General features: G+C 44.7%; 2 protein-coding genes and 1 non-coding gene across 3 annotated transcripts in view; all 3 read left to right on the forward strand.

The window, feature by feature from the left end:
• The first annotated feature begins 3095 nt into the window (after nucleotides 1-3095).
• On the forward strand, nucleotides 3096-5825 carry LOC139598987 (large ribosomal subunit protein eL37-like). The gene is made up of 4 exons (XM_071445920.1): nucleotides 3096-3185; nucleotides 3929-4064; nucleotides 4350-4434; nucleotides 5709-5825. The coding sequence occupies exons 1-4, from the start codon at nucleotides 3183-3185 to the stop codon at nucleotides 5776-5778; spliced, it is 294 nt and encodes a 97-aa protein (XP_071302021.1). The 5' UTR covers nucleotides 3096-3182; the 3' UTR covers nucleotides 5779-5825.
• LOC139599019 (small nucleolar RNA SNORD72) lies at nucleotides 5527-5607 on the forward strand. Its single transcript, XR_011682142.1, has one exon. It is a non-coding gene; the product is annotated as a small nucleolar RNA SNORD72 (small nucleolar RNA).
• An 11951-nt stretch (nucleotides 5826-17776) lies between the features above and the next one.
• Nucleotides 17777-19016, forward strand: part of LOC139598921 (5'-AMP-activated protein kinase catalytic subunit alpha-1-like) — a 49125-nt gene continuing 47885 nt past the window's right edge. The window contains exon 1 of the mRNA XM_071445856.1: nucleotides 17777-17935. Coding sequence (XP_071301957.1) covers nucleotides 17800-17935 — 136 coding nt within the window. The 5' untranslated portion in view covers nucleotides 17777-17799. The remainder of the gene's footprint in view (nucleotides 17936-19016) is intronic.

Consider the following 19016-nt stretch of genomic DNA (forward strand, 5'->3'; position numbering starts at 1 on the left):
ATTGAAAAGACAGTCCGGAAACCCAAATGCGTCACTTTCTAAATCATTTGGACTACTTCCTATACATTGAAGCAGAAGGGTGAATTAGCCAGTGCTGAATTTAAGCTGGTGCTATTCAGCAGTTGCTAGTACAAGTGTGGGGTTTGAGTAAGCTGGAGAACACTATTGGCAGTGACCCATGACCTGCACTACAGCTAAGAGCCTCTGGGATTGTACTGGATCAGCCCTATCCCTGCCCATTACCTACCTAAGAAGTATCCAATGCTCCTGAATACTAAAGACAATGGCATGATGATATTAAAAAAAAATCTTTCCTAACAGTTTTGAAGACATGTAAATGAGCAAGACTATTTTTATCCCACAAAGGAGAACAATCTGTGTGTCCTTGCAGGTAGACAAACCAACGTACTTCCTTTGGAGGCTGTTGCCATGGCATCTATCCAATGTCTTCACAGCATCTTCCAGATTTTTGAGATCTAATGAGAAAGAAAGAGGAAAGGAGGCACCAGTTAAAAGACACGCAGCAACGTTGCTGGGATAAATATGACCCAGTCCAGCCTGTATTTATACGTTGAATTAATTGGAGGTTTTTTCTGTGTGGCATTTCATCCACAGAACACTGAGTTTTCTCATTTGATTTTTGGTAAGAAAGACAGAATTGCTATAAAAATATTTTCATTAAGTCAGGGCAAAATTAATTTTACCGAACTTCAGCCATCTAAGCCTGGCCTAAGGGGGCTGTCTAGGCTCCTGTTAGAATTAATGGAAGGAGAAGGGCTCCTCCCAAGAATGATTTATCCAGCCTAGTTTAGATACATAATTTAAGATAGGATGGTTTACCCTTTGGCAGTATTTATCTCTCTCCTTTAACTACAGTGGGACCGTGGATGGACTAAATGTCTGGATTTTCAGGTGAGGTAAAATGAATATGAGCAAAAACCTCTGTTAGGTGTTATTTCAGGGACAGAAATTGCCAACCAAAATGAATGAGCTGAGTGAACAGCCTGGGGCACACCTTTGGGTATCTGGAAACAATGCAGCTAAAATAAAAATAACTTTTTGCTCCATTCCTCAACCTTAACAGAAATCAAAAGCCTCCCAGCATATCAGTGCCGAAGGAAGTCAGTGGGATGCCATGCTCAGGAAACAAGTGAAGATAAATTAACTCTTCTTAGATAAAATTGTCTATAGACTGTGAGTCTACTGAAGTTGCATGGTAGGCTGGTGTACTGGTTTCAGTTGGGGTAGAGTTATTTTTCTTCCCAAGGGCTGGTATGGGGCTGTTTTGGATTTGTGCTGAACACAGAGTTGATAATACAGAGATGTTTCTGTTATTGCTGAGCAGGGCTTACACAGAGCCAAGGCCTTTGCTGCTCCTTGTATGGCCACGATGCAGGAGGGGGGGGTGGGTGTGGGTGTGTGGGAAGTTGGGAGGAGACACAGCTGGGACAGGTGACCCCAAGTGACCAAAGGGATATACCAGACCATTTGACATTATGCTTAGTATATAAAGTGGGGGGAAGAAGGAGGAAGGAGGGGACATTTGGAGTGATGACATTTTGCTTCCCAAGTAACCGTTACCCATGAAGGGGTCCTGCTCTCCTGGAGATGGCTGAACACATGCCTGTCTATGGGAAGCAGTGAATTAATTCCTTGCTTTGCTTTGCTTGCGTGTGTGGCTTTCTGTTATAAATACATGTTATGTTGTTGGCTTTTCGCAAATATTAGGATGAATGTTATATGTATAATGTTAAAATAACTTTGATTTTATTTCTGCTATTAACAAAAACTTAGACATAGTAGTAGGGGTAGCTGATATAGTTATGAGTGAACTGTCTGTTTGGTCGGGATAAAATCCACTGAACATGTAATGAAGACCCTGCTATTGATATGCCAACTATCAGCATCTGCTGTCCAAAGAAAGTATGGACCAATGCCCAAACTGGAAGTGATAAGGAGAAGGAGCCAAAATCACAGCCAAAAAACACACATGCTCTAAAAAAGCAGACCCGAGGAGGGGCCATGTAAAATAGTTCCTGGAATATGTAAACTAGCTTATGGATATGCATAAAGGTCTATGAATATGCAACAGGCTGATGTAATAGAAAAGGTATTTAAGGGGTATCCCTGAAGGTGAAGGTGTGCTCTTGGCTGAGTGCCAATCTTAGCTTTACTGTCTTTGTCTCCTATTGTCCTTTATTAAACTAATTTTCACAGGAGAGTGAATGTGTTTTTCAAGCTTTCCCTAATAAACTGTCTTTATCTCAACCCATGAGTTTTCTAGCTTTTAACCTTCCGATTTTCACTTCCATCCCACCGATGAGGGAGTGAGCAAGCAGCTGTGTGAGGCTTGGTTGCTGGCTGGGGTTAAACCACAACAGCTGGCATGTAAGAATCTAAGTGGTGCATCTGAATAAAAAACAATTTTACATTAATGATGTCCATTGCAATGCTTTAGGCAGACTGTCACCTTGCATGTGTGGGGCTTGGGAGGTACACTGACAAGCACAGTGTGCCTATTTTTTAAGGCAGTTCACTTTGAAAGTATGTATTACAGCCACAAATATCCTGTCCCTGAAGGGGAAATTTTCATTTCAGTCATGAAAATAGGTTTCACTTGACGTAGAAATAAGGCCAGGACTTGATTCTGCAGCCTGAAGTGGAGCTGTAGGCACCTGTGAATAGCAGCGTGGGTACTATTGCAGGGAGGATGCATAAGAGTTAAAAATTATGTCCTAATAAGGCAACTTAGGTGTGTTAAATTTACACATAAATACCCCTTAATCATTTCCAGGACCAGTTGCACCATGGCCTAGGACACATTGTGTCGCCCTAATAAGCACCAGGTTTTGTGTGATGTCACCGAGGAACCTTTGGGGTCTGGCCCCCGAGGGTCTCGCCCACGACACCACAGCTTTCAGGGACCCTGCCTATCTCAGTAGTCCGGGCCCGGCGGGAAGGGGACATCACATGGGGGGGACTCCTGAGTACAATTTGAGGTGCGGCTAAGACAAGGAGAGCACTTACTTTCTGCCGGTCCGGGCCTATCCAGCCGGGCCACCGAACCGGATGCCTCCGCCATGCCCAACCGAACAGTCCCAAGCACGTCTCCGGAAGCGCTTGCCGGACTATAGCGGAAGCGGGGCGGGGCATAGTCTCTTTGGTGCTAACCCCCGGAGAAGATGGTGAGTGCAGGGACCTAAGTGCGGCGATATCTGTCATCATCCGCCGCCGTGCCGGGCTCTGTGAGGCCGTGGGCCCCGTCTGGGGCGTGGGGTGGCCCTGCGCCGTGCTGTGGCCGGTCTCGGCGGTGGGGCTGCGCTGCGGGGAGACGAGGCTGGGACCTGAGCCTGAAGGCCCCGTTCCTGGCCTGTGTGGGAGCGTGGGACATCGCGTCCTGGGTGAAGAGGCAGAGATGGGGTATGGGGCTGTGCTACCACGGGATCTCCTTCGGGGTCCCCTCCGTGCTTGCTGCGGGCCTGGCCGGGACAGCGCTCTTCCCAGTGATGAGGAAGCTTTTCAGATAACGTAGTAAGAGGGAGTTTGATTGCCAAAGCCTCTTGTGAGTGTATGGTTAATCTATGAAAATAAATACATTTCTTCAGGAAAAAGCAGTTAACTGTTTATCACCGATAAATTTGAGGGAGATGAGAAAGGAGTTGGAGATAACCACTCGGTGGCTTCATTTTATTTCAGCACTGGGCAGGGGGATAGGAATGGCAAAGAGAAGTGTAAGAAACTGGTTTCTTAAAATGGAGGATACCTATAAAAGTGACTGAGTCAGTGTTTCAGAGATCAGTGTGCCTCTGCCATGTTTACTGAACTTGGTGATTTGAGAGTGTTTTTTAGAGAAGCCTGTGTTTTGAGTTACATGACTTTTGAGTGATAGTGATATTTACAATGTGCAATGTCTTGAAATATTTCTCAGACAAAGGGTACGTCATCATTTGGTAAGCGACGAAATAAGACACACACCTTGTGTCGTCGATGTGGGTCCAAGGCATACCATCTGCAGAAATCTACCTGTGGGAAATGTGGTTACCCTGCTAAGCGTAAGAGAAATTGTAAGTAAGAGTTGAGTTTAAAAACCCGTGGTTTTTTGTTGTTTTCAATAATCTGGCTTTTTTCCAACAAAGAAAGAATACTGTATCATCTTACAGTGTTAGGAAATTTTTTGAAATTAATACTGATTTAACTGTTTTTCAGCTAACATGCAGTATTACTGAATAATAATTTACTTAATTTATAATTTTTTTTTTCTTACGTGAAATTGAATAGTTGTGCTATTCAAATGTACCATGCAACTAATTATTTGGTGTAGATGAATAACAGTTATTTCTGTGTTCTAGATAACTGGAGTGCAAAGGCTAAAAGACGAAATACCACTGGTACTGGTCGCATGAGGCACCTGAAAAGGGTCTACCGTCGATTCAGGTACGACATTTTATTACAAACTAGTGTAATCTGACATCTTCAATGGATTTCACTGAATTATGAAATTCATCATTCAAAGTTAACACTTATTTAGTATGCTTGATGAGGTATGGTGTTTCTTTTAAAATATATTGTGAAAATAAATGATGTCATATCTGCAAAAGAATATACTGCCAATTATAAAAAGCTCATTCACTGTTAAAATATAGGCTGTATAGTAAACTCTGATGTTTCTGTTAATTGTAGATAGTACAGAACACAGAGGGTATTGTAATAAAGCACTCACATTTGAAAAGGCATACTTTGTGTAGCATTACCTCTTTTTGGGAGTCTGACATTGATGGTTGCACTGAAGTTGGATTTTTCTAAGAAACAATTCTTGAAACGCATTCTAATCCCTTCTTGCCCACAAGAAAAGGATTTAAATACTTCAGTGGTTGCTCTTTAATTTGGAGTACAATTAATAAGTAACATCTGATTCTGAGTTACAGGTTTCTAAAATCTGTTATAAAGCTTTGAGTTGTACTTAAAAGGTACTGTACTGTTAAACTTGCTAAGAATTTCTTTTTGTATGACCTCCATGTTCTAAAGCACAGCTCTGTAACTTTTGGCCTGATACACCAGAAAGATGGATGAAAAAACCCAAGCAATTCAAAAGTCTTTTCCTAAAAATGTAGATTGGATTTAATAGTGAAAAGTAAGTCTTTTAAGTCCCGGACCTAGGTGTATTTGAGGGATCCATTCATCTCTGGTTTTTTGGTAAGCATAGTCTTTCCCAGAAGCATCCAGGAAACACCTTACAATGTGCAACTGCAGCCTGATTTCTACCAAGTGTTGCTGAAGTAGAAATGTCATCTCCAAAAGTAAGCTTGGGGTCAATTTCTGTAAGAAATTGACTTGCACTTCAGTGCTAACAAATGCAAAATCTTTTGCCAAGCTGCTTAGTAGGAACATAAAGTAAGGCATGCCTTCAGTGGATGTGCTGTATCGAATTCAGTCTTGCAATGTTTACTCAGTTAATGAAATCTTCCTGTTTGAAGAAGTCACTTACTTCAGCAGAAGAGAGAGAAAACCATATTGCTTATTCCAAACAGTTTTTGAATTATGTTTCTTAAGAAAAACCATTGAACATATGAACTCCATAGTGATTTCAGTGCATTACTGAGAGAAGCTGAAAAAAGCTGGTGAACCTGATCTGAAACATTGCTTCTTGGAAAATAACTTGGAGCAAAAGTCAGCCTTTCAAAAAATGATGACCATATTTCTACTTGTAGGAATGGATTCCGTGAGGGAGCCACACCAAAGCCCAAGAGAGCAGCTGTTGCAGCCTCCAGTTCATCATAAAGATACTTGTATTTGTTAAAATAAATTGTCTTATCCAGAAAATGTCATCTTTTGTATGTTTTACTTCAGTGAAACATGATATATTGTGTCTGGCTGAGCTGGAGTTCATTTCCCCACAGCAGCCCTCCCAGTGCTGTGCTTTGCATTGGGAGCTGGAAAGGTTCTGATAACACACCAGTGTCGTGGCTTCTGCTGAGCAGCACTGGCACACCATCAGTGCTGTCTCTCCAACATTCCCCCATCAAGGGGCTGGAAGTGGACAAGATCCTGGATGGGGACACAACGAGACCAGCTGACCTAAATTCCCAAAAGGGATATGACATCAGCTCAGATATAAAAGCTAAGGGAGGAAGGAAGAATGGGGGTATTCATTACTTTACAGTGTTTGCCTTCCAGAGCAACCACTCTGCGTGCTGAAGCCCTGCTTCCCAGGAAGTGTCTGAACATCACTCACCAATGGAAAGTAGAGAATAAACCTATTTTTTCTCTTTGCTCATGTGTGCACAAACTTTTGCTTTTGCTTTAGTAAACTGCCTTATCTCAACCTACAAGTTGTTTTCCATCTTATTTTCCCTCCCCTGTCCAGCTGGGAAAGGGATCAATAGAGCAGCTTTGTGGGCACCTGGTAACCAACCAAGGTCAACCCACTACAGTCCTTTTTTGGCACACAACCTGTGGGGTGAGACAAGTGCAGTTAAATTTATATAAATATATAAATCATGCTATAGTAAATAGTTATCAAGTAGCAAGCTCCTATGGGAGGCATGGAGTTTGTCAGCTGCACTCCTTATCTCTATTTTGCTGAGTTTGGAAACATGTTAACACAAACAATGGCTCTATGCTTTGCCCTTAAACTGATGGCCTTGTTATGCTGGGGGAACTGCCTTTTGTGGACAATGAGGGAATACACCTCCCTCTGCCTGCCTGAGATTGCTGTGAAGGCTTTTATAATGCAGCCTCCCGTGGTCATTGCTCATCCTTATGTAAACTGCTTAATACTGTTAACGATATTAGCTAATACCATTGGTACACTATGGAGTTCATGGAATCTGGTGTCATCCTGATGTAAGAGAAAACAAACTTAAGGTGAGCAGATATTGAAATCTGCCCTGAGGCATCCAGTTCCTGACTGGGAGGGTGGGTGGAAGGATTTGGGCAGGTTCCTAGGGCAGTTCTCCCATTACCTGGCACTTTATACCTGAACAGGTAATCAACCCTGACAAACTGACCTGTCAACTGATAGAAGTGTGTCTTGCCTACCCCACCGAAAACCAGCAGCTCCTCACCCTGTACTGGGGCCTGGCCTGTGCCTATTGAGCCACAGTTCAGTACTCTCAGAGGACTGTAGTTGAGGCAGGAACCCAAACTGCATTTGAGGATAATAATGGCTGAGATAGGAACACAAAGAACAATTACAGTTATTGCCCCAGTAGTGAAAAAAAAAAATTAACAAGGCGAGCTACAGGTCCATATCATCAATTAGAAAGGGAGGAAGAAGAGGAGGATCAGTGGAGAAGGAGGGGTGACGCTTTCAGCGCTGTGTATTTAATACCAGTCACGTCACTGCTGGGGGGAGTAGTTCCGGTAGGGGGAAAATGCCACGGCCGGAAACAAATGTGGCAATTTTTGACTGGCTCGCTTCAGCTAAGGGGCCTGCAGACCCCGGCACCCTGCGCTCTGCCGTTTCTCCCCTCTTTTCCTGTCCTTCCAGGACGTTTTTGCAGGACGAAGGGCTGAGGAGAGACGGCGGCGCCGATATCAGCTGAGTCTAGCCGAGCCGAAAAAGGAGTCCAGCGGGGTATTGGGAAGAGGCAGCAAAGCAGCAGAACCGACCCACACACACCCCCAGCACAGTGGACTGGTGGTAGAGGCGGTGCAGGATCCTGGTGCCGAACTGAACTCAGCGGAGGGAGAGTCGACTCGGCTTGGACGACCGAGCTTCTGGGGGGTCTGTTTAGTCATTGTATTTTCGGTTCGTTTGTTGGGGTTTTTTGTTTGTTTGGTTTGGTTTTTTGTTTTCTCTGGCTGGGGGGGGGGGGGTGTTTGGTTGGTTTTTTTATTTTGGTTTTGTTTTGTTTTTTTTCTGGCAGCGGGGGAGGGAGGGTGTTAAACTGCAGAACCCTTGATCATATTGCTTCAGGCTTCATATTGCCTTTGTTGGTTATACCATTTTCTTTTTGTACAATCATTTATTATTACTGCTGTGTTTATTGCAAGCCTCTTTAGTAAATTGTGACTCTGACTTCAATCTTCCTTAGTATTTACTTCAACGTTATAGAAAAGGGGGCGGCTCGAGTGGCCTTATTTTCCCCGGTGAGTTTTTAAAACCAGGACAAGGGGCAGGATGTGCTCCAGCCGCTGGAGCTGAGATTCTCCTGCAGCCCGTGGTGAAGCAGCTGTGCCCCTGCAGCCCACGGAGGTCCACGGGGATGCAGAGATACACCTGCAGCTGGTGGAGGAGCCCCACATTGGAGCAGGTGAATGCCTGAGAGGAGGCTGTGAACCCCTGGGAGGCCCGTGCTGGAGCAGGGACCTGCAGATCCATGGAGAGAGTAGCTCATGCCAGAGCAGGTTTCCTGATAGGACTTGTGACCCCATGGGGGACCCACACTGGAGCAGGCTGTGCCTGAAGGACTGCACCCCGTGGAGAGGGACCCACGTGGGAGCAATTTGAGGAGGGTTGTTGCCTGTGGAAAGGACGCTGGAGAAGTTCGTGGAGAACTGTCTCCCGTGGGCGGGACCCATCCCCCACACCCCACATTAGAGCAGGGGAAGGACTCCTCTCCCTGAGCAGCAGCAGGAACCATGTGTGATGAACTAGTCATAACCACCATTACCCATATCCAGGTGCTTTTAAAGTCTTATTTTACTTCTCATTATCCTGCTCTGATTTTGTTAATAATAAATTAAATTAAATTAATTTCTCTAATTTGAGTCTGTTTTGCCCATGATGGTATTTGGTGGGTGATCTCTCTGTCCTTGTCTCAACCCATGAATCCTTTGTTATATTTTCTCTCCCATGTCCAGCTGTGAACAGGAGTGATTGAGAGGTTTTGATGGGTGTCTGGCATCTAGCCAGGGTCAACCCACTACAGTCTTTTTGGTGCCATCACTCAGATCATGAGGATTTTGAGATAAGGATAGTAATTGAGAGAGGTAATGGGCAAAACAAGTACTGAACAATATTAGAGAGTAGAATGATCATGGGGAATTGCTGTAATTGTGGCAAAGGGACAAGGGGTGGATTTTGTGTAAGTTGTCCATTTTTGTTCTGTGTTATGATTATGTTATTTTGGTTTTTGTGGGGGGAATTTTTGTCCATGGTCTTCACCATGGGCTGCAAGGAAATCTCAGCTCCAACACCTGGAGCACCTCCTGTCCCTCCTTCTCCATTTACCTTGGTGTCTGCAGGGCTGTTACTCTCACATTTTCACTCCACTCTTCTCTGGCCACAGTTACATCTGCACAAGAACTTTTTTTCTTTTTCTTCTTAAATATGTTATCACAGAGGTGTTACCACCATTTCTAATTGGCCCAGCCTTGGCCAGCTGCCCATTCATCCTGGAGCCAGCTGGCATTGGCTCTGCTGGACATGGAGGAAGCTTCCAGCAGCTTCTCACAGACACCACCCCTGTAGTCCCCCTGCTACCAAAACCTAGCCATGCAAACCCACTACACATGGGATTCCTGAAAATGCATGTATTTACATGTACAAATTCTTGATGGTATGCACTGAAGCAATTAATTATAAATAGTCCCTTAATTGACTTTTCATTTAATAGCACCTCCACCTCGAAAAGGGCCATCATCTCTGTGCTGAATTTAAAAAGAGGGTTGTATTTTACTCACCTTTCCTGCAAGAGAAATGAAATATTGGCACTATGGACTGAGTTTCATTGTGTCCTAGCATGTAGAGTCAGAATTACTTGCAAAGATGGTAATTGAATAATGGCTCTAAGTGCTGTTCTGGGAGGGAATAGTTTAAGAGGGATTCCCAGTCTGAGACATTGTTCACTGTTTTGTGGCTCTGAAAAGCCTGCAAAAGTATTGCCTATTTAGTGGGTCATTGCTTGGGTTAAAAGAAACTGCCAAGTCTGGAGCACACGTACTGCCAGACATTAAGGGACTGGAGATTTGTTATTGTTGACACACAAATAGATCAGAGTTAATTAGTGAAAGGACTAGAAAAGGACTAGAGCACAAGTCTTATGAGGAGCAGTTGAGGGAACTGGGATTGTTTAGCCTGAAGGAGGCTCTGCGGGACCTTATAGCTCTCTACAACTACCTGAAAGGAAGTTATAGCTGAGTGGGGGGTTGGGCTCTTCTCCCAGGTAGCAAGTGACAGGATGAGAGAAAATGGCCTCAAGATCCATCAGGGTAGGTTTAGGTTGGATATTAGGAAAAATTTCTTCACTGAAAGGGTGGTCAGGCATTGAAACAAGCTGCCCAGGGCAGTGGTGGAGTCACCATCGCTGGAAGTGTTCAAAAAACATGTGAATGTGGCACTTGGGGACATGGTTTTGTGGTGGACTTGGTAGTGCTGGGTTAAGTGTGACTCAGTCTTAAAGGTCTTTTCCAACCTAAATGATTCTAGGATTTTATGGTGGGTGAAAACATTAAATGGTAGGTAGTATGATACAGAAGTCCATGACTTGGAGATACATTTGAATTATGGATTGGTACCTGATAAACTTGCACTCTACATGGTGTGTTACTGGGTCACTCAGCTAGCTTTCAAACTCAGCTTTAAAAAAAGTGATTGTAAGGTAAAACTTTTGGAAATTTAGAAGATGGTAATCCCTGCAAGGCTTTAGAGGATTTCAGATGCTTTAGAGAGAAAATGCTTAACACACACCTCTCTTCCTCCCCCCCCAAAAAAAAAAACAAACCCCAAACAACCAACAAACCATCAAAAACTTCTAATATTTTAAGCTTCTGAGGCTGTTCTAGTATTCCTTTGGTTTCATAATGAATTTATAGAAGTAGCATACTGCTTTGTCAGTACTGAAGGATTAGCAGTCCACAAATGTATCAGCTTGTGCAGATCACTGAAGAAATTTTCAGCCGGGTTTGAAATTAGAGTGCCCTTGACTGCACTTTCTTATATTTTAAATGAAGTATAGTTAATACTTTAGGATAATTGAGTGTATCTACTTAAGCTGTTTGTAAACAAAAAGAGAAATCTTGTCCTGCTGTTCTCTTAGCATGTAACAAATATATTGTACTCTGCTTTTAATTGGTCCTGAGAGATTGAAAGTAAGTGGTGTCAAAGCTGTTAACTTAAAAATACATTTTGTACATATTGCACATCTATGTATTCACAGGGCTCAAGAATTCATCTAAAATGTGTTGTTTGATTATATAGTGGGAAACAAATGTAAGAGGAAGTAATAATAAATGTCTTTTTGTTACTCTCAGAGTGAGAATAACCCCTCAGAGCATCTTAAAACAGGTCAGCAAGGCACTAAAGGCTTTTTGAACAACAGTACTGTTGGATGGCAGGTGTTCTGACTATGGGTGGGAATGAAAACCTTTGCTTTGCAAAGTCTTATTTGATGTTCTTTGTGTAACATGGGATTTTTGTTTTGAGCAGCCTGTGTTGCATTAAGAGTAAGAAATTTGGCAGAAAATAACTCCACTTGCATTCTAGCTGGTCAGAGAGATCAGAGGGGCTGGGTGCGGCTGGGCTTAATTTCTGATTAGAACCAATTCAGTTCTATAGGTCTGGTCCTGTTCAATAGGAACTTCCATGAGCACAGATTTATAAATAGTGCAGTTTACCAGTCTGATCCTATAGCTCTGGTTGCATTCAATAAGAATCTTGTGATCGATCACAGATTCACGAATAATGGGGTAAATTGAAGCAACAGAAATACAGATTTGGAATAATAATATTGTGTTAACCTGAGTAATAATAATCGTACACAAAATCTTATCAAGAAGGTGTCCCTGCTTGGGAGGAGGGAGGGGAGAGGAGAGTAGCCCATCGACTGTGTCCAAAGTCTTTTTGCGTCTTCCTCACTAAGTGAAATTTCTACCCTCCTTATATATAGCCCTATATTATCTTCCTCCTCCTATGCAACGTATAGCATGATCTAAGTTGAGAGTTGAGTATTGTTATATATGTGGTACCATGTACTTCATTAAGCTTATTAGCATATGCAAGGATGTGCATTTTAATGACCCTTAATCAGGCAAAAGTTACTTTTTTGGCCATGGTGTCAAGTTCTAGTCATATGACTTTGTTCTGTCCTGTGCTGTTAGTTTGAGCCAAAACAAGAACATCCTATCTCCACAGGACCTTCTTTAGCCAACTCATCCTTTCTTGATGTCAGCTACACAGATATCCATCCACAAAGATAACATAGAGGGAATGCAGTGTGGGCTGCAGATAGATAGTAAGTCTTAGCCCTTGCCTGGATTCTTGGTCATCATCCCACAGCCTGTTATGCTGACCCACAAACATAATATTGCAAAGGCAAGTGATTAGCTATTTGCTGCTGCTATCTGTTAGCTCTTCAGCCTAAATTATATTATGCTGTATCACACTGCTGAAAAATGAGCATTTATATAATATACAACATATCAAGGTAATACCGATTGAAACTTGCAATGGCTTGCAGTCACTTTAAAAACTTACGCACTTCCTTTCAGGGGGAATTTTACCTATACCAAGAATGAATTTTATGAACAGTTTGACAGCTGCTGCATTTTAATCTCCTTTAAAATTCTTGGTGAGGGGCAGGAGATCAGTTAATGTGGGTTATGTTAAACCTATTCAAAAGAGATTAGGTAGCTCACTATTACATGTCAGTCATTTTTGGACTAAAAGCTTTACTAGATATAGATTCTGAAGTGCTTCAGTTCTTTGTAGTGTTTTGTTAAATGTTGAAAGGTTGACTGCCTCAATGATTTTTCAGTATATAAACGATCTTTTGAGATCTTGTTATAATAATCTTAACTTGAGGATTATGAGTTAGAATTGAGCCTCTGCATAGTGTTCACTGGTACTTTAGATCAGCCCCCTTTATGTCCAAGATCCTACACCTGAGTCACGGCAATCCCAGGCACACCTACAGGTTGGGGGGAAAAGTGATTGAGAGCACCCCTGCAGAGAAGGACTTGGGGATGATGGGTGATGAAAAACCATGAGCCAGCAGTAAGTGCTCACAGCCCAGAAACCAACAGAATCCTGGGCTGGATCCAAAGGAGCATGGCCAGCAGAATGAAGGAGGTGATTCTACCCCTCTATTCTGCTCCTGTCAGACCCCATCTGGAGTACTGAGTACAGTTCTGGTGCCTCTAACATAAGAAGGACATGGAACTGTTGGAGCAAATCCAGAGATGGACTAACAATGTTGCTAAGAGGACTGGAGCACCTCCCTTACAAAGACAGGCTATGAAAGTTGGGGCTCTTCATTCTGGAGAAGAAAAGGTTCTGTGGAGACCTCACAGCAACTTCCAGTACCTGAAGGGGCTACAGGGAACTGGAGAGGGACTCTTCATCAGGAACTGCAGTGATAGGACAAGGAGTAATGGGTACATAATGAAAGAGGGGAAATTTGAGTTAGATATTAGGAAAAAATTCTTTAATGTGTGGCTGGTGAGGCACTGGAACAGGTTGCCCAAAGAAGTTGTGGATGCCTCATCCCTGGAAGTGTTCAAGGCCAGGTTCAATGGGGCTTGGAGCAACTTGGCCTAGTGGAAGGTGTCCCTGCCCATAGCAGGGGGATGGAAGTAGATGATCTTTAAGGTCCATTCCAACCCCTTAAAATTCTGTGATTCTGTACATAACTATTACCATACACAGTCTGTAATGTTTTATGAAATGTTTTTTCATACCATATTTCTTATTAAAGCTTTCATATTTTTTATTCCATAGTAATGAACAGATGGGTTTTAATATTTTGTCCCATTAGGTTAGGGGGATGCTTTAACACATAAAGACTTTTCAGGGATCCAAATTTGTTTTCCAACTTTCTGTTAAATTCATGACTGTAACAAGTAATACTGAATGTTCTCTGAATCATATTTAAGACTATTACTAGAAAAAATGCTTTTTTAACCATATGCAATACACTGCATTATTAGTGCCTGAAACCCTGTCTGCATGTGGGTGTTCAGCCATGTTGTGTTTTGACACTGGTCCAATGCCAGGCATCCACAAGAGTCACTCGCTCACTCTCTGTCTAGGTTTGAAAGACAGGTGTCTGCTAGGGACGGCAGGAGCTGCACTTGGAATGGAAAATGTAAACCCCCTCCCTCCGAATTATTATAATTTTGAAATTAAGGGGCTCTCAGGCAAAGATATGGGAATGGGAATAACAGTTCTTTACTAGTATGTATAACAAAGCAAATCAACTACAACAACTATGGCATTAACAACAACCAGAACCACAAACCCAGTAACAGCCTTCTCGGCCACAGGCATTTTCCCCTTTGGTGCAGTTACGGTCACAGACGGCAGGGGCGCTGGTGACTCCCGATGCCCCAGCAGGACTCTGAGGAGCACCAAGCTGGAACGGCAGGAATGAGCAAAAATCCCGGGGTGGTGGACGAGATGTATCAGAAGCTCCGTAGCGGTAGCTGGAAATGCGGGACGTCACGGCAGGGGAGGGGGTGCAGAGCTACAGCGTGGAGAAACCCAGAGCAGTGCTGAAGAACCGGTGGGGGCGGGGCAGCAGCGGCCCGGCTCCCAGCAGGGCAGGGAGAGGCGAGCTCAGGATTCCCGGGCACCCGAGCAGATGGTGATGCGTCCCTCTTTTAGTGAGGTAGGTGATAATAAGGTCCCAGTTCAGTTGTTCCTCTCATGAGCAGAGGCTTCGGGCTGGGTTATGGCGGTGGCAGCGAATTCTTTTTCCTAAGCAGCAGCTTCGACCGTCCTGCTCCGAAACAGAGAACGAGAGTGTGCCTAGTAGCTGCCCCCGCTCCTTTACCTGCCCAAATCTCACGGTATCTGCCCCTCGAAAAGAAACTCCCAAAAAGAGAGATGCAACCAGATGCCTTCCTCCCCTGAGTCTTTGGCCACTTCTTTGTTGTCTTAAGTACCCAGCTGTCAGTGTCTCCTAGCAACTTAATGGGAAAAAAATTCTACAACTAAAAACGAACAAAAGGAAAGAAACTTAATCCCCGGCACCCTCCCCTGCTACCATTGGGCGGAGGAGGGAAAAGAAAAAAAAAGTAAACGACGGATTCCTGAGTTAAGGATCGCGAGAAAACACTTCAAGGGGAAAACAGGCTCAACTTAAGGTTGCAAAGTGAAATTTATTACTAACAGAAACAGAAATTTATTACTAACAGAAACAGAAGAGGATAATGTGAGGTAAAATAAGCCCTTAAAAACACCTCTCCCCCCAGCCCCTCCCTCCTTCCCATCGACAGCACAGGGATACAGAGTGTGGGAGTTTTGGTCACCTGAGGTTTTCTCTGGGAAAGGAGTCCTCCCTAAATTGCGGAAAAGAAAACAAACTCCACAACTTTTGTGAAAGTTGTAAAGCTGGTATGTGTATTACAGCACTGGACGCATGTGGGGATCTTTCCCCTTAAAAGGACATGCATACCTCTGGGAACTCCAGATCTCTTTTTATCTTCCTTACTCTTATAAATGATCAATCGTGAGCCAAATTATCAAAAATTGCAAAAAGATTTCTTAATCTTTCTGCACGACTGAATTATGGTCTTCAAAACCACCACAGCCAAAGAGACAGCGTCGAGCCTGGGATCAGCGCTGGGTGACCCTGGATCCGACCTCTATCGCATCGGAATCCCCCCCATTCACGAGAACCACTTCTTGCGGTGAGGTTTTCTACAGTTTATTGTGCCCGAGGCGAAAGAGCCCAAATTTCTTTTGTAACTCTTCACATTCATCGCTGTTTCTTTCAGTGTGCAGAGCTGGACAAAGATTGTCTCCAGGTGGATAGTCAGCGTTGATGGGCTCCGGGGAAGCCATGTATTCAGATGATGTATAGTTCTGGCTCGCTGGCTATCTTGATTGATGTAATCGGCAGGGCGATGATCCTCTTAGGCGGTTTCTGATGACTGGAGATACCGGTGATGGTGATCATCATCCTGGAAGCGTCTATTCTTACGCTAAAGCATTGATCGTTATCTTATCTGTGTCTGGGAATTCTTTGGAATCTGAATAGACATCTGCTTCTCGGCCGCCTGTATGTGGTCAGAGACATGTTTTGGATTTTACAATCTTTATAACATACATTCTTTAATAGCATGAATTATTTCTACCATATATTACGTTGCGAATCCATATGCATAGAATTTCACAACAGGTTCATAAATATTCATTTTACTGATTTCGCGTTACACTTGCTGCTAGTGTTTTTTTATCAGAAAGCACAAAAAGAACTCCTGGGACACCCTGTCCTGCCTCCCGCAGCCTCTCTGTCTCCCGTTATCTCTGTCCTTCGGCTGAAGCAGTTTCTTCAAACATAGGTTTTTTGCGAGAACGCGCAGTCAGACCAAACAGCTATGTTCAGAAGCTACAGACTTAATTCAAAGATGTACTTTTTACCTAAATAGGAATGGATTTCTACTCTGGATAATTTCCACTCTGTCTCGTTCCCCTGTGAGACTGTGGGGTCCCTCTCATGGGAGACAGTTCTCCATGAACTTCTCCGATGTGGGTCAACTCTCACGAGCAGCAGCCATACCGCACCTGCTGCAATGTGAACTCCCCCCATGGGCAGACAGTCCTCCCAGAACTGCTGCGATGCGGGTCTCTCCTTCCACAGGGTTCAGTCCTCCAAGGACAGGCTGCTCCATCCTGTAAGCAGGGGCCCCCTCTCTCCACCAGATCTTCCACTGGATCACAGCCTCCTCCAGCCAGTCACCCTCTCTGGTATGGGCACCTACCCCAAAGGCTGAGGGTGGATGTCTGCATCCCCCGTGGACCCATGAGCTGCAGGGGGACGACCTGTTTCACAATAGCCTGCAGAGGAATCTCGGCTCTGGAGCCTGGAGCACCTTCTCCCCCTCCTTCTGCACTGACCTTGGTGTCACCATGTTGTTTTCCCTCACATGTTCTCACCTCCTCCTCATCTCTAACTAAAAGCAAAATCCTGTGACTTGTTTTAATTTTCTTCTTAAATATTTAATCACAGAGGCATTACCAGCCTCTCTTGTTGGCCCAGTTTTGGCCAGCAGCATGTCCATCTTCAGAGCCATCAGCCATTGGCTCTGCTGGACATGGTGGGAAGCTTCCAGCAGCTTTTCACAGGAGGCATCTTTGTGGTCCCCTATTACCAAAAACCAGGCTGTGCAAATCAATACAAGCCACCACCCCAGTGAGAGCTGCTGTATGCTCTCCACAGGCAGGCCTTGCAGTGTGCAGCAGCACATTGCATGGCACCCCGTGGCTGTGACAATGAAGACAGCCTAGCAATCTCATTGTACTATCACAATTTCTCAATTGAAAGTATGCCTATGTTCGACACATCTCCTCACTTTAGCATCAGGAAGGACAAGCCGTATTGTGGGGAGCGCTTAGCCCTAACTTCCCACTGCCTGCAGGCACAGACCTCGCGGGCGATTGCGGTGCTAGCCAGGAATACGAGGGAGCTTAAGCTTCCAGGCGGTGCCACTTCTGACGCCAGTGGGCCCAGGTCAGCTCCTTGCACCACGCCAGAGCTGAGGGAAACTGCCACCGCTGCTGAGAAGCGCTTTATGACTGCCTTCCCTCCCGGTCCTGAAATCTGTGCATATTTCCAATATTTCCCAGGGAAGGTGGCATAAAAACACCCCAGCCCCCTCACTCTGCCCCACAGTTTCCGGGGGCTGTTCTTTCCATCCTGCCGTTATGCCCTGCCAGCAGGGCCCACCTGCAGAAGCCTCACCCCTTAGGGTGCCACTGAGCCGACCCAGCCCTCCCCCACCCAACAGCAAGGATTTGCCCCAGGGGAGGGCAGGAAAGTGATAAGTGCTGAGATCACTTCCCAATTTGGTTGATGAGCGTTTTTTGTTTGCTCCTCCCCTGCTAGTACTGCGGCACAGGCGCGGGCGCGGTCTATGAGCAGGCTCGGCCCTAGGCTCAAGATGGCGGTGGCAGTGGCAGATAAACAGAAGCATGAGCATGGCCGGGTGAAGATTGGGCACTATATCCTGGGCGACACGCTTGGCGTCGGTACCTTCGGCAAAGTCAAAGGTGAGCGGCAGGGAGTGGGACTCTCATCTGCTCCATGGAGTGCACGGTCCAGTCGGGCTGCAGGGGGTAGCGTGCTGGGCAGGTGTGTTGGGCTGAGCAACGGAGTCTCCATTTCTGGCTGAGGGACGTGGCTGCCTACGGTCGCCTGACAGCAGCCAGTCCTCTGGGGCTGGAGTCAGGTGACCGTTGAGGCCTGATTGGAGTGGTGGGGAGTTTTGGGGCTGGACTGCCACCTTAGTTTGGGATTGGTCCTAATCTGTTTCCTGCTCAGAGTGTTGGGGATGGGGTCTGAGTTTCATTGGGGGTAGTGCCCGGCTGTATCTGTCGAGCCCGGTGGGTCACTGGGATGTGACCGCCCTAGCACCGGGGGCCGACGGCGGTGGTGGGAAAGGGGTTAGGGAGAGCGATGTAGGGCTGACGTGTTTTCGGGGTGACCGCGAGAAGGCATTTCATGGGCTGTTAACTGGACTCTCACCCCTAGATGTAGTGGCTACAGGGTGGTGGCCGGGGCTACATTCTGAATGATGTAGACTGGGTGTGGTGGTGTGGAAATATTGTCTGATATGCTGTGAACGTCTTTTAGGAAAGGGGAGTTGTATTAGCTAACTTCTCTGGGGTAGGGACTTCTAATGGGAAGTAATCATAGGAAAAGCAAAATTTTTCTCTTCTGTATTTACAGAAATAATTGTTGGAAGCTACTTATGCTGCATTTATATAAATCATCATCAGATATGTAATGAAAGTAGATATTCTTAATTCTTGAGCCGTCTGTATGTTTTGCCACACAAATATTAATACTTGATGCCCTTATAAGGGAGACAAGATGCTTCACTCTACAAGGGGAGAAATAAGCATGTGTCTTGGTTTAGGGCAAATTTGGGAGAGAATCCCTAAAGGGGTTCTTCTAGAAAAGCAGATTTAATTGGCTCTTCCTTTAACTGGTTTGGGAAAAAATACTTTTTTGGAGAAGAGTGGAAAAAACCTGTTTATTAAACAATAAAACCTAAACAATATCAAACAATAAAAGTTCTTGTTGCTTTAAAAGAGATGACAAACTCAGAAAAGTCCCCTCCCTGGCTTG

This window comes from Agelaius tricolor, unplaced genomic scaffold (genome assembly GCF_023055355.1).
Source record: "Agelaius tricolor isolate 1412-34295 unplaced genomic scaffold, bAgeTri1.0.p SCAF_21, whole genome shotgun sequence".
Classification (NCBI taxonomy): domain Eukaryota; kingdom Metazoa; phylum Chordata; class Aves; order Passeriformes; family Icteridae; genus Agelaius; species Agelaius tricolor.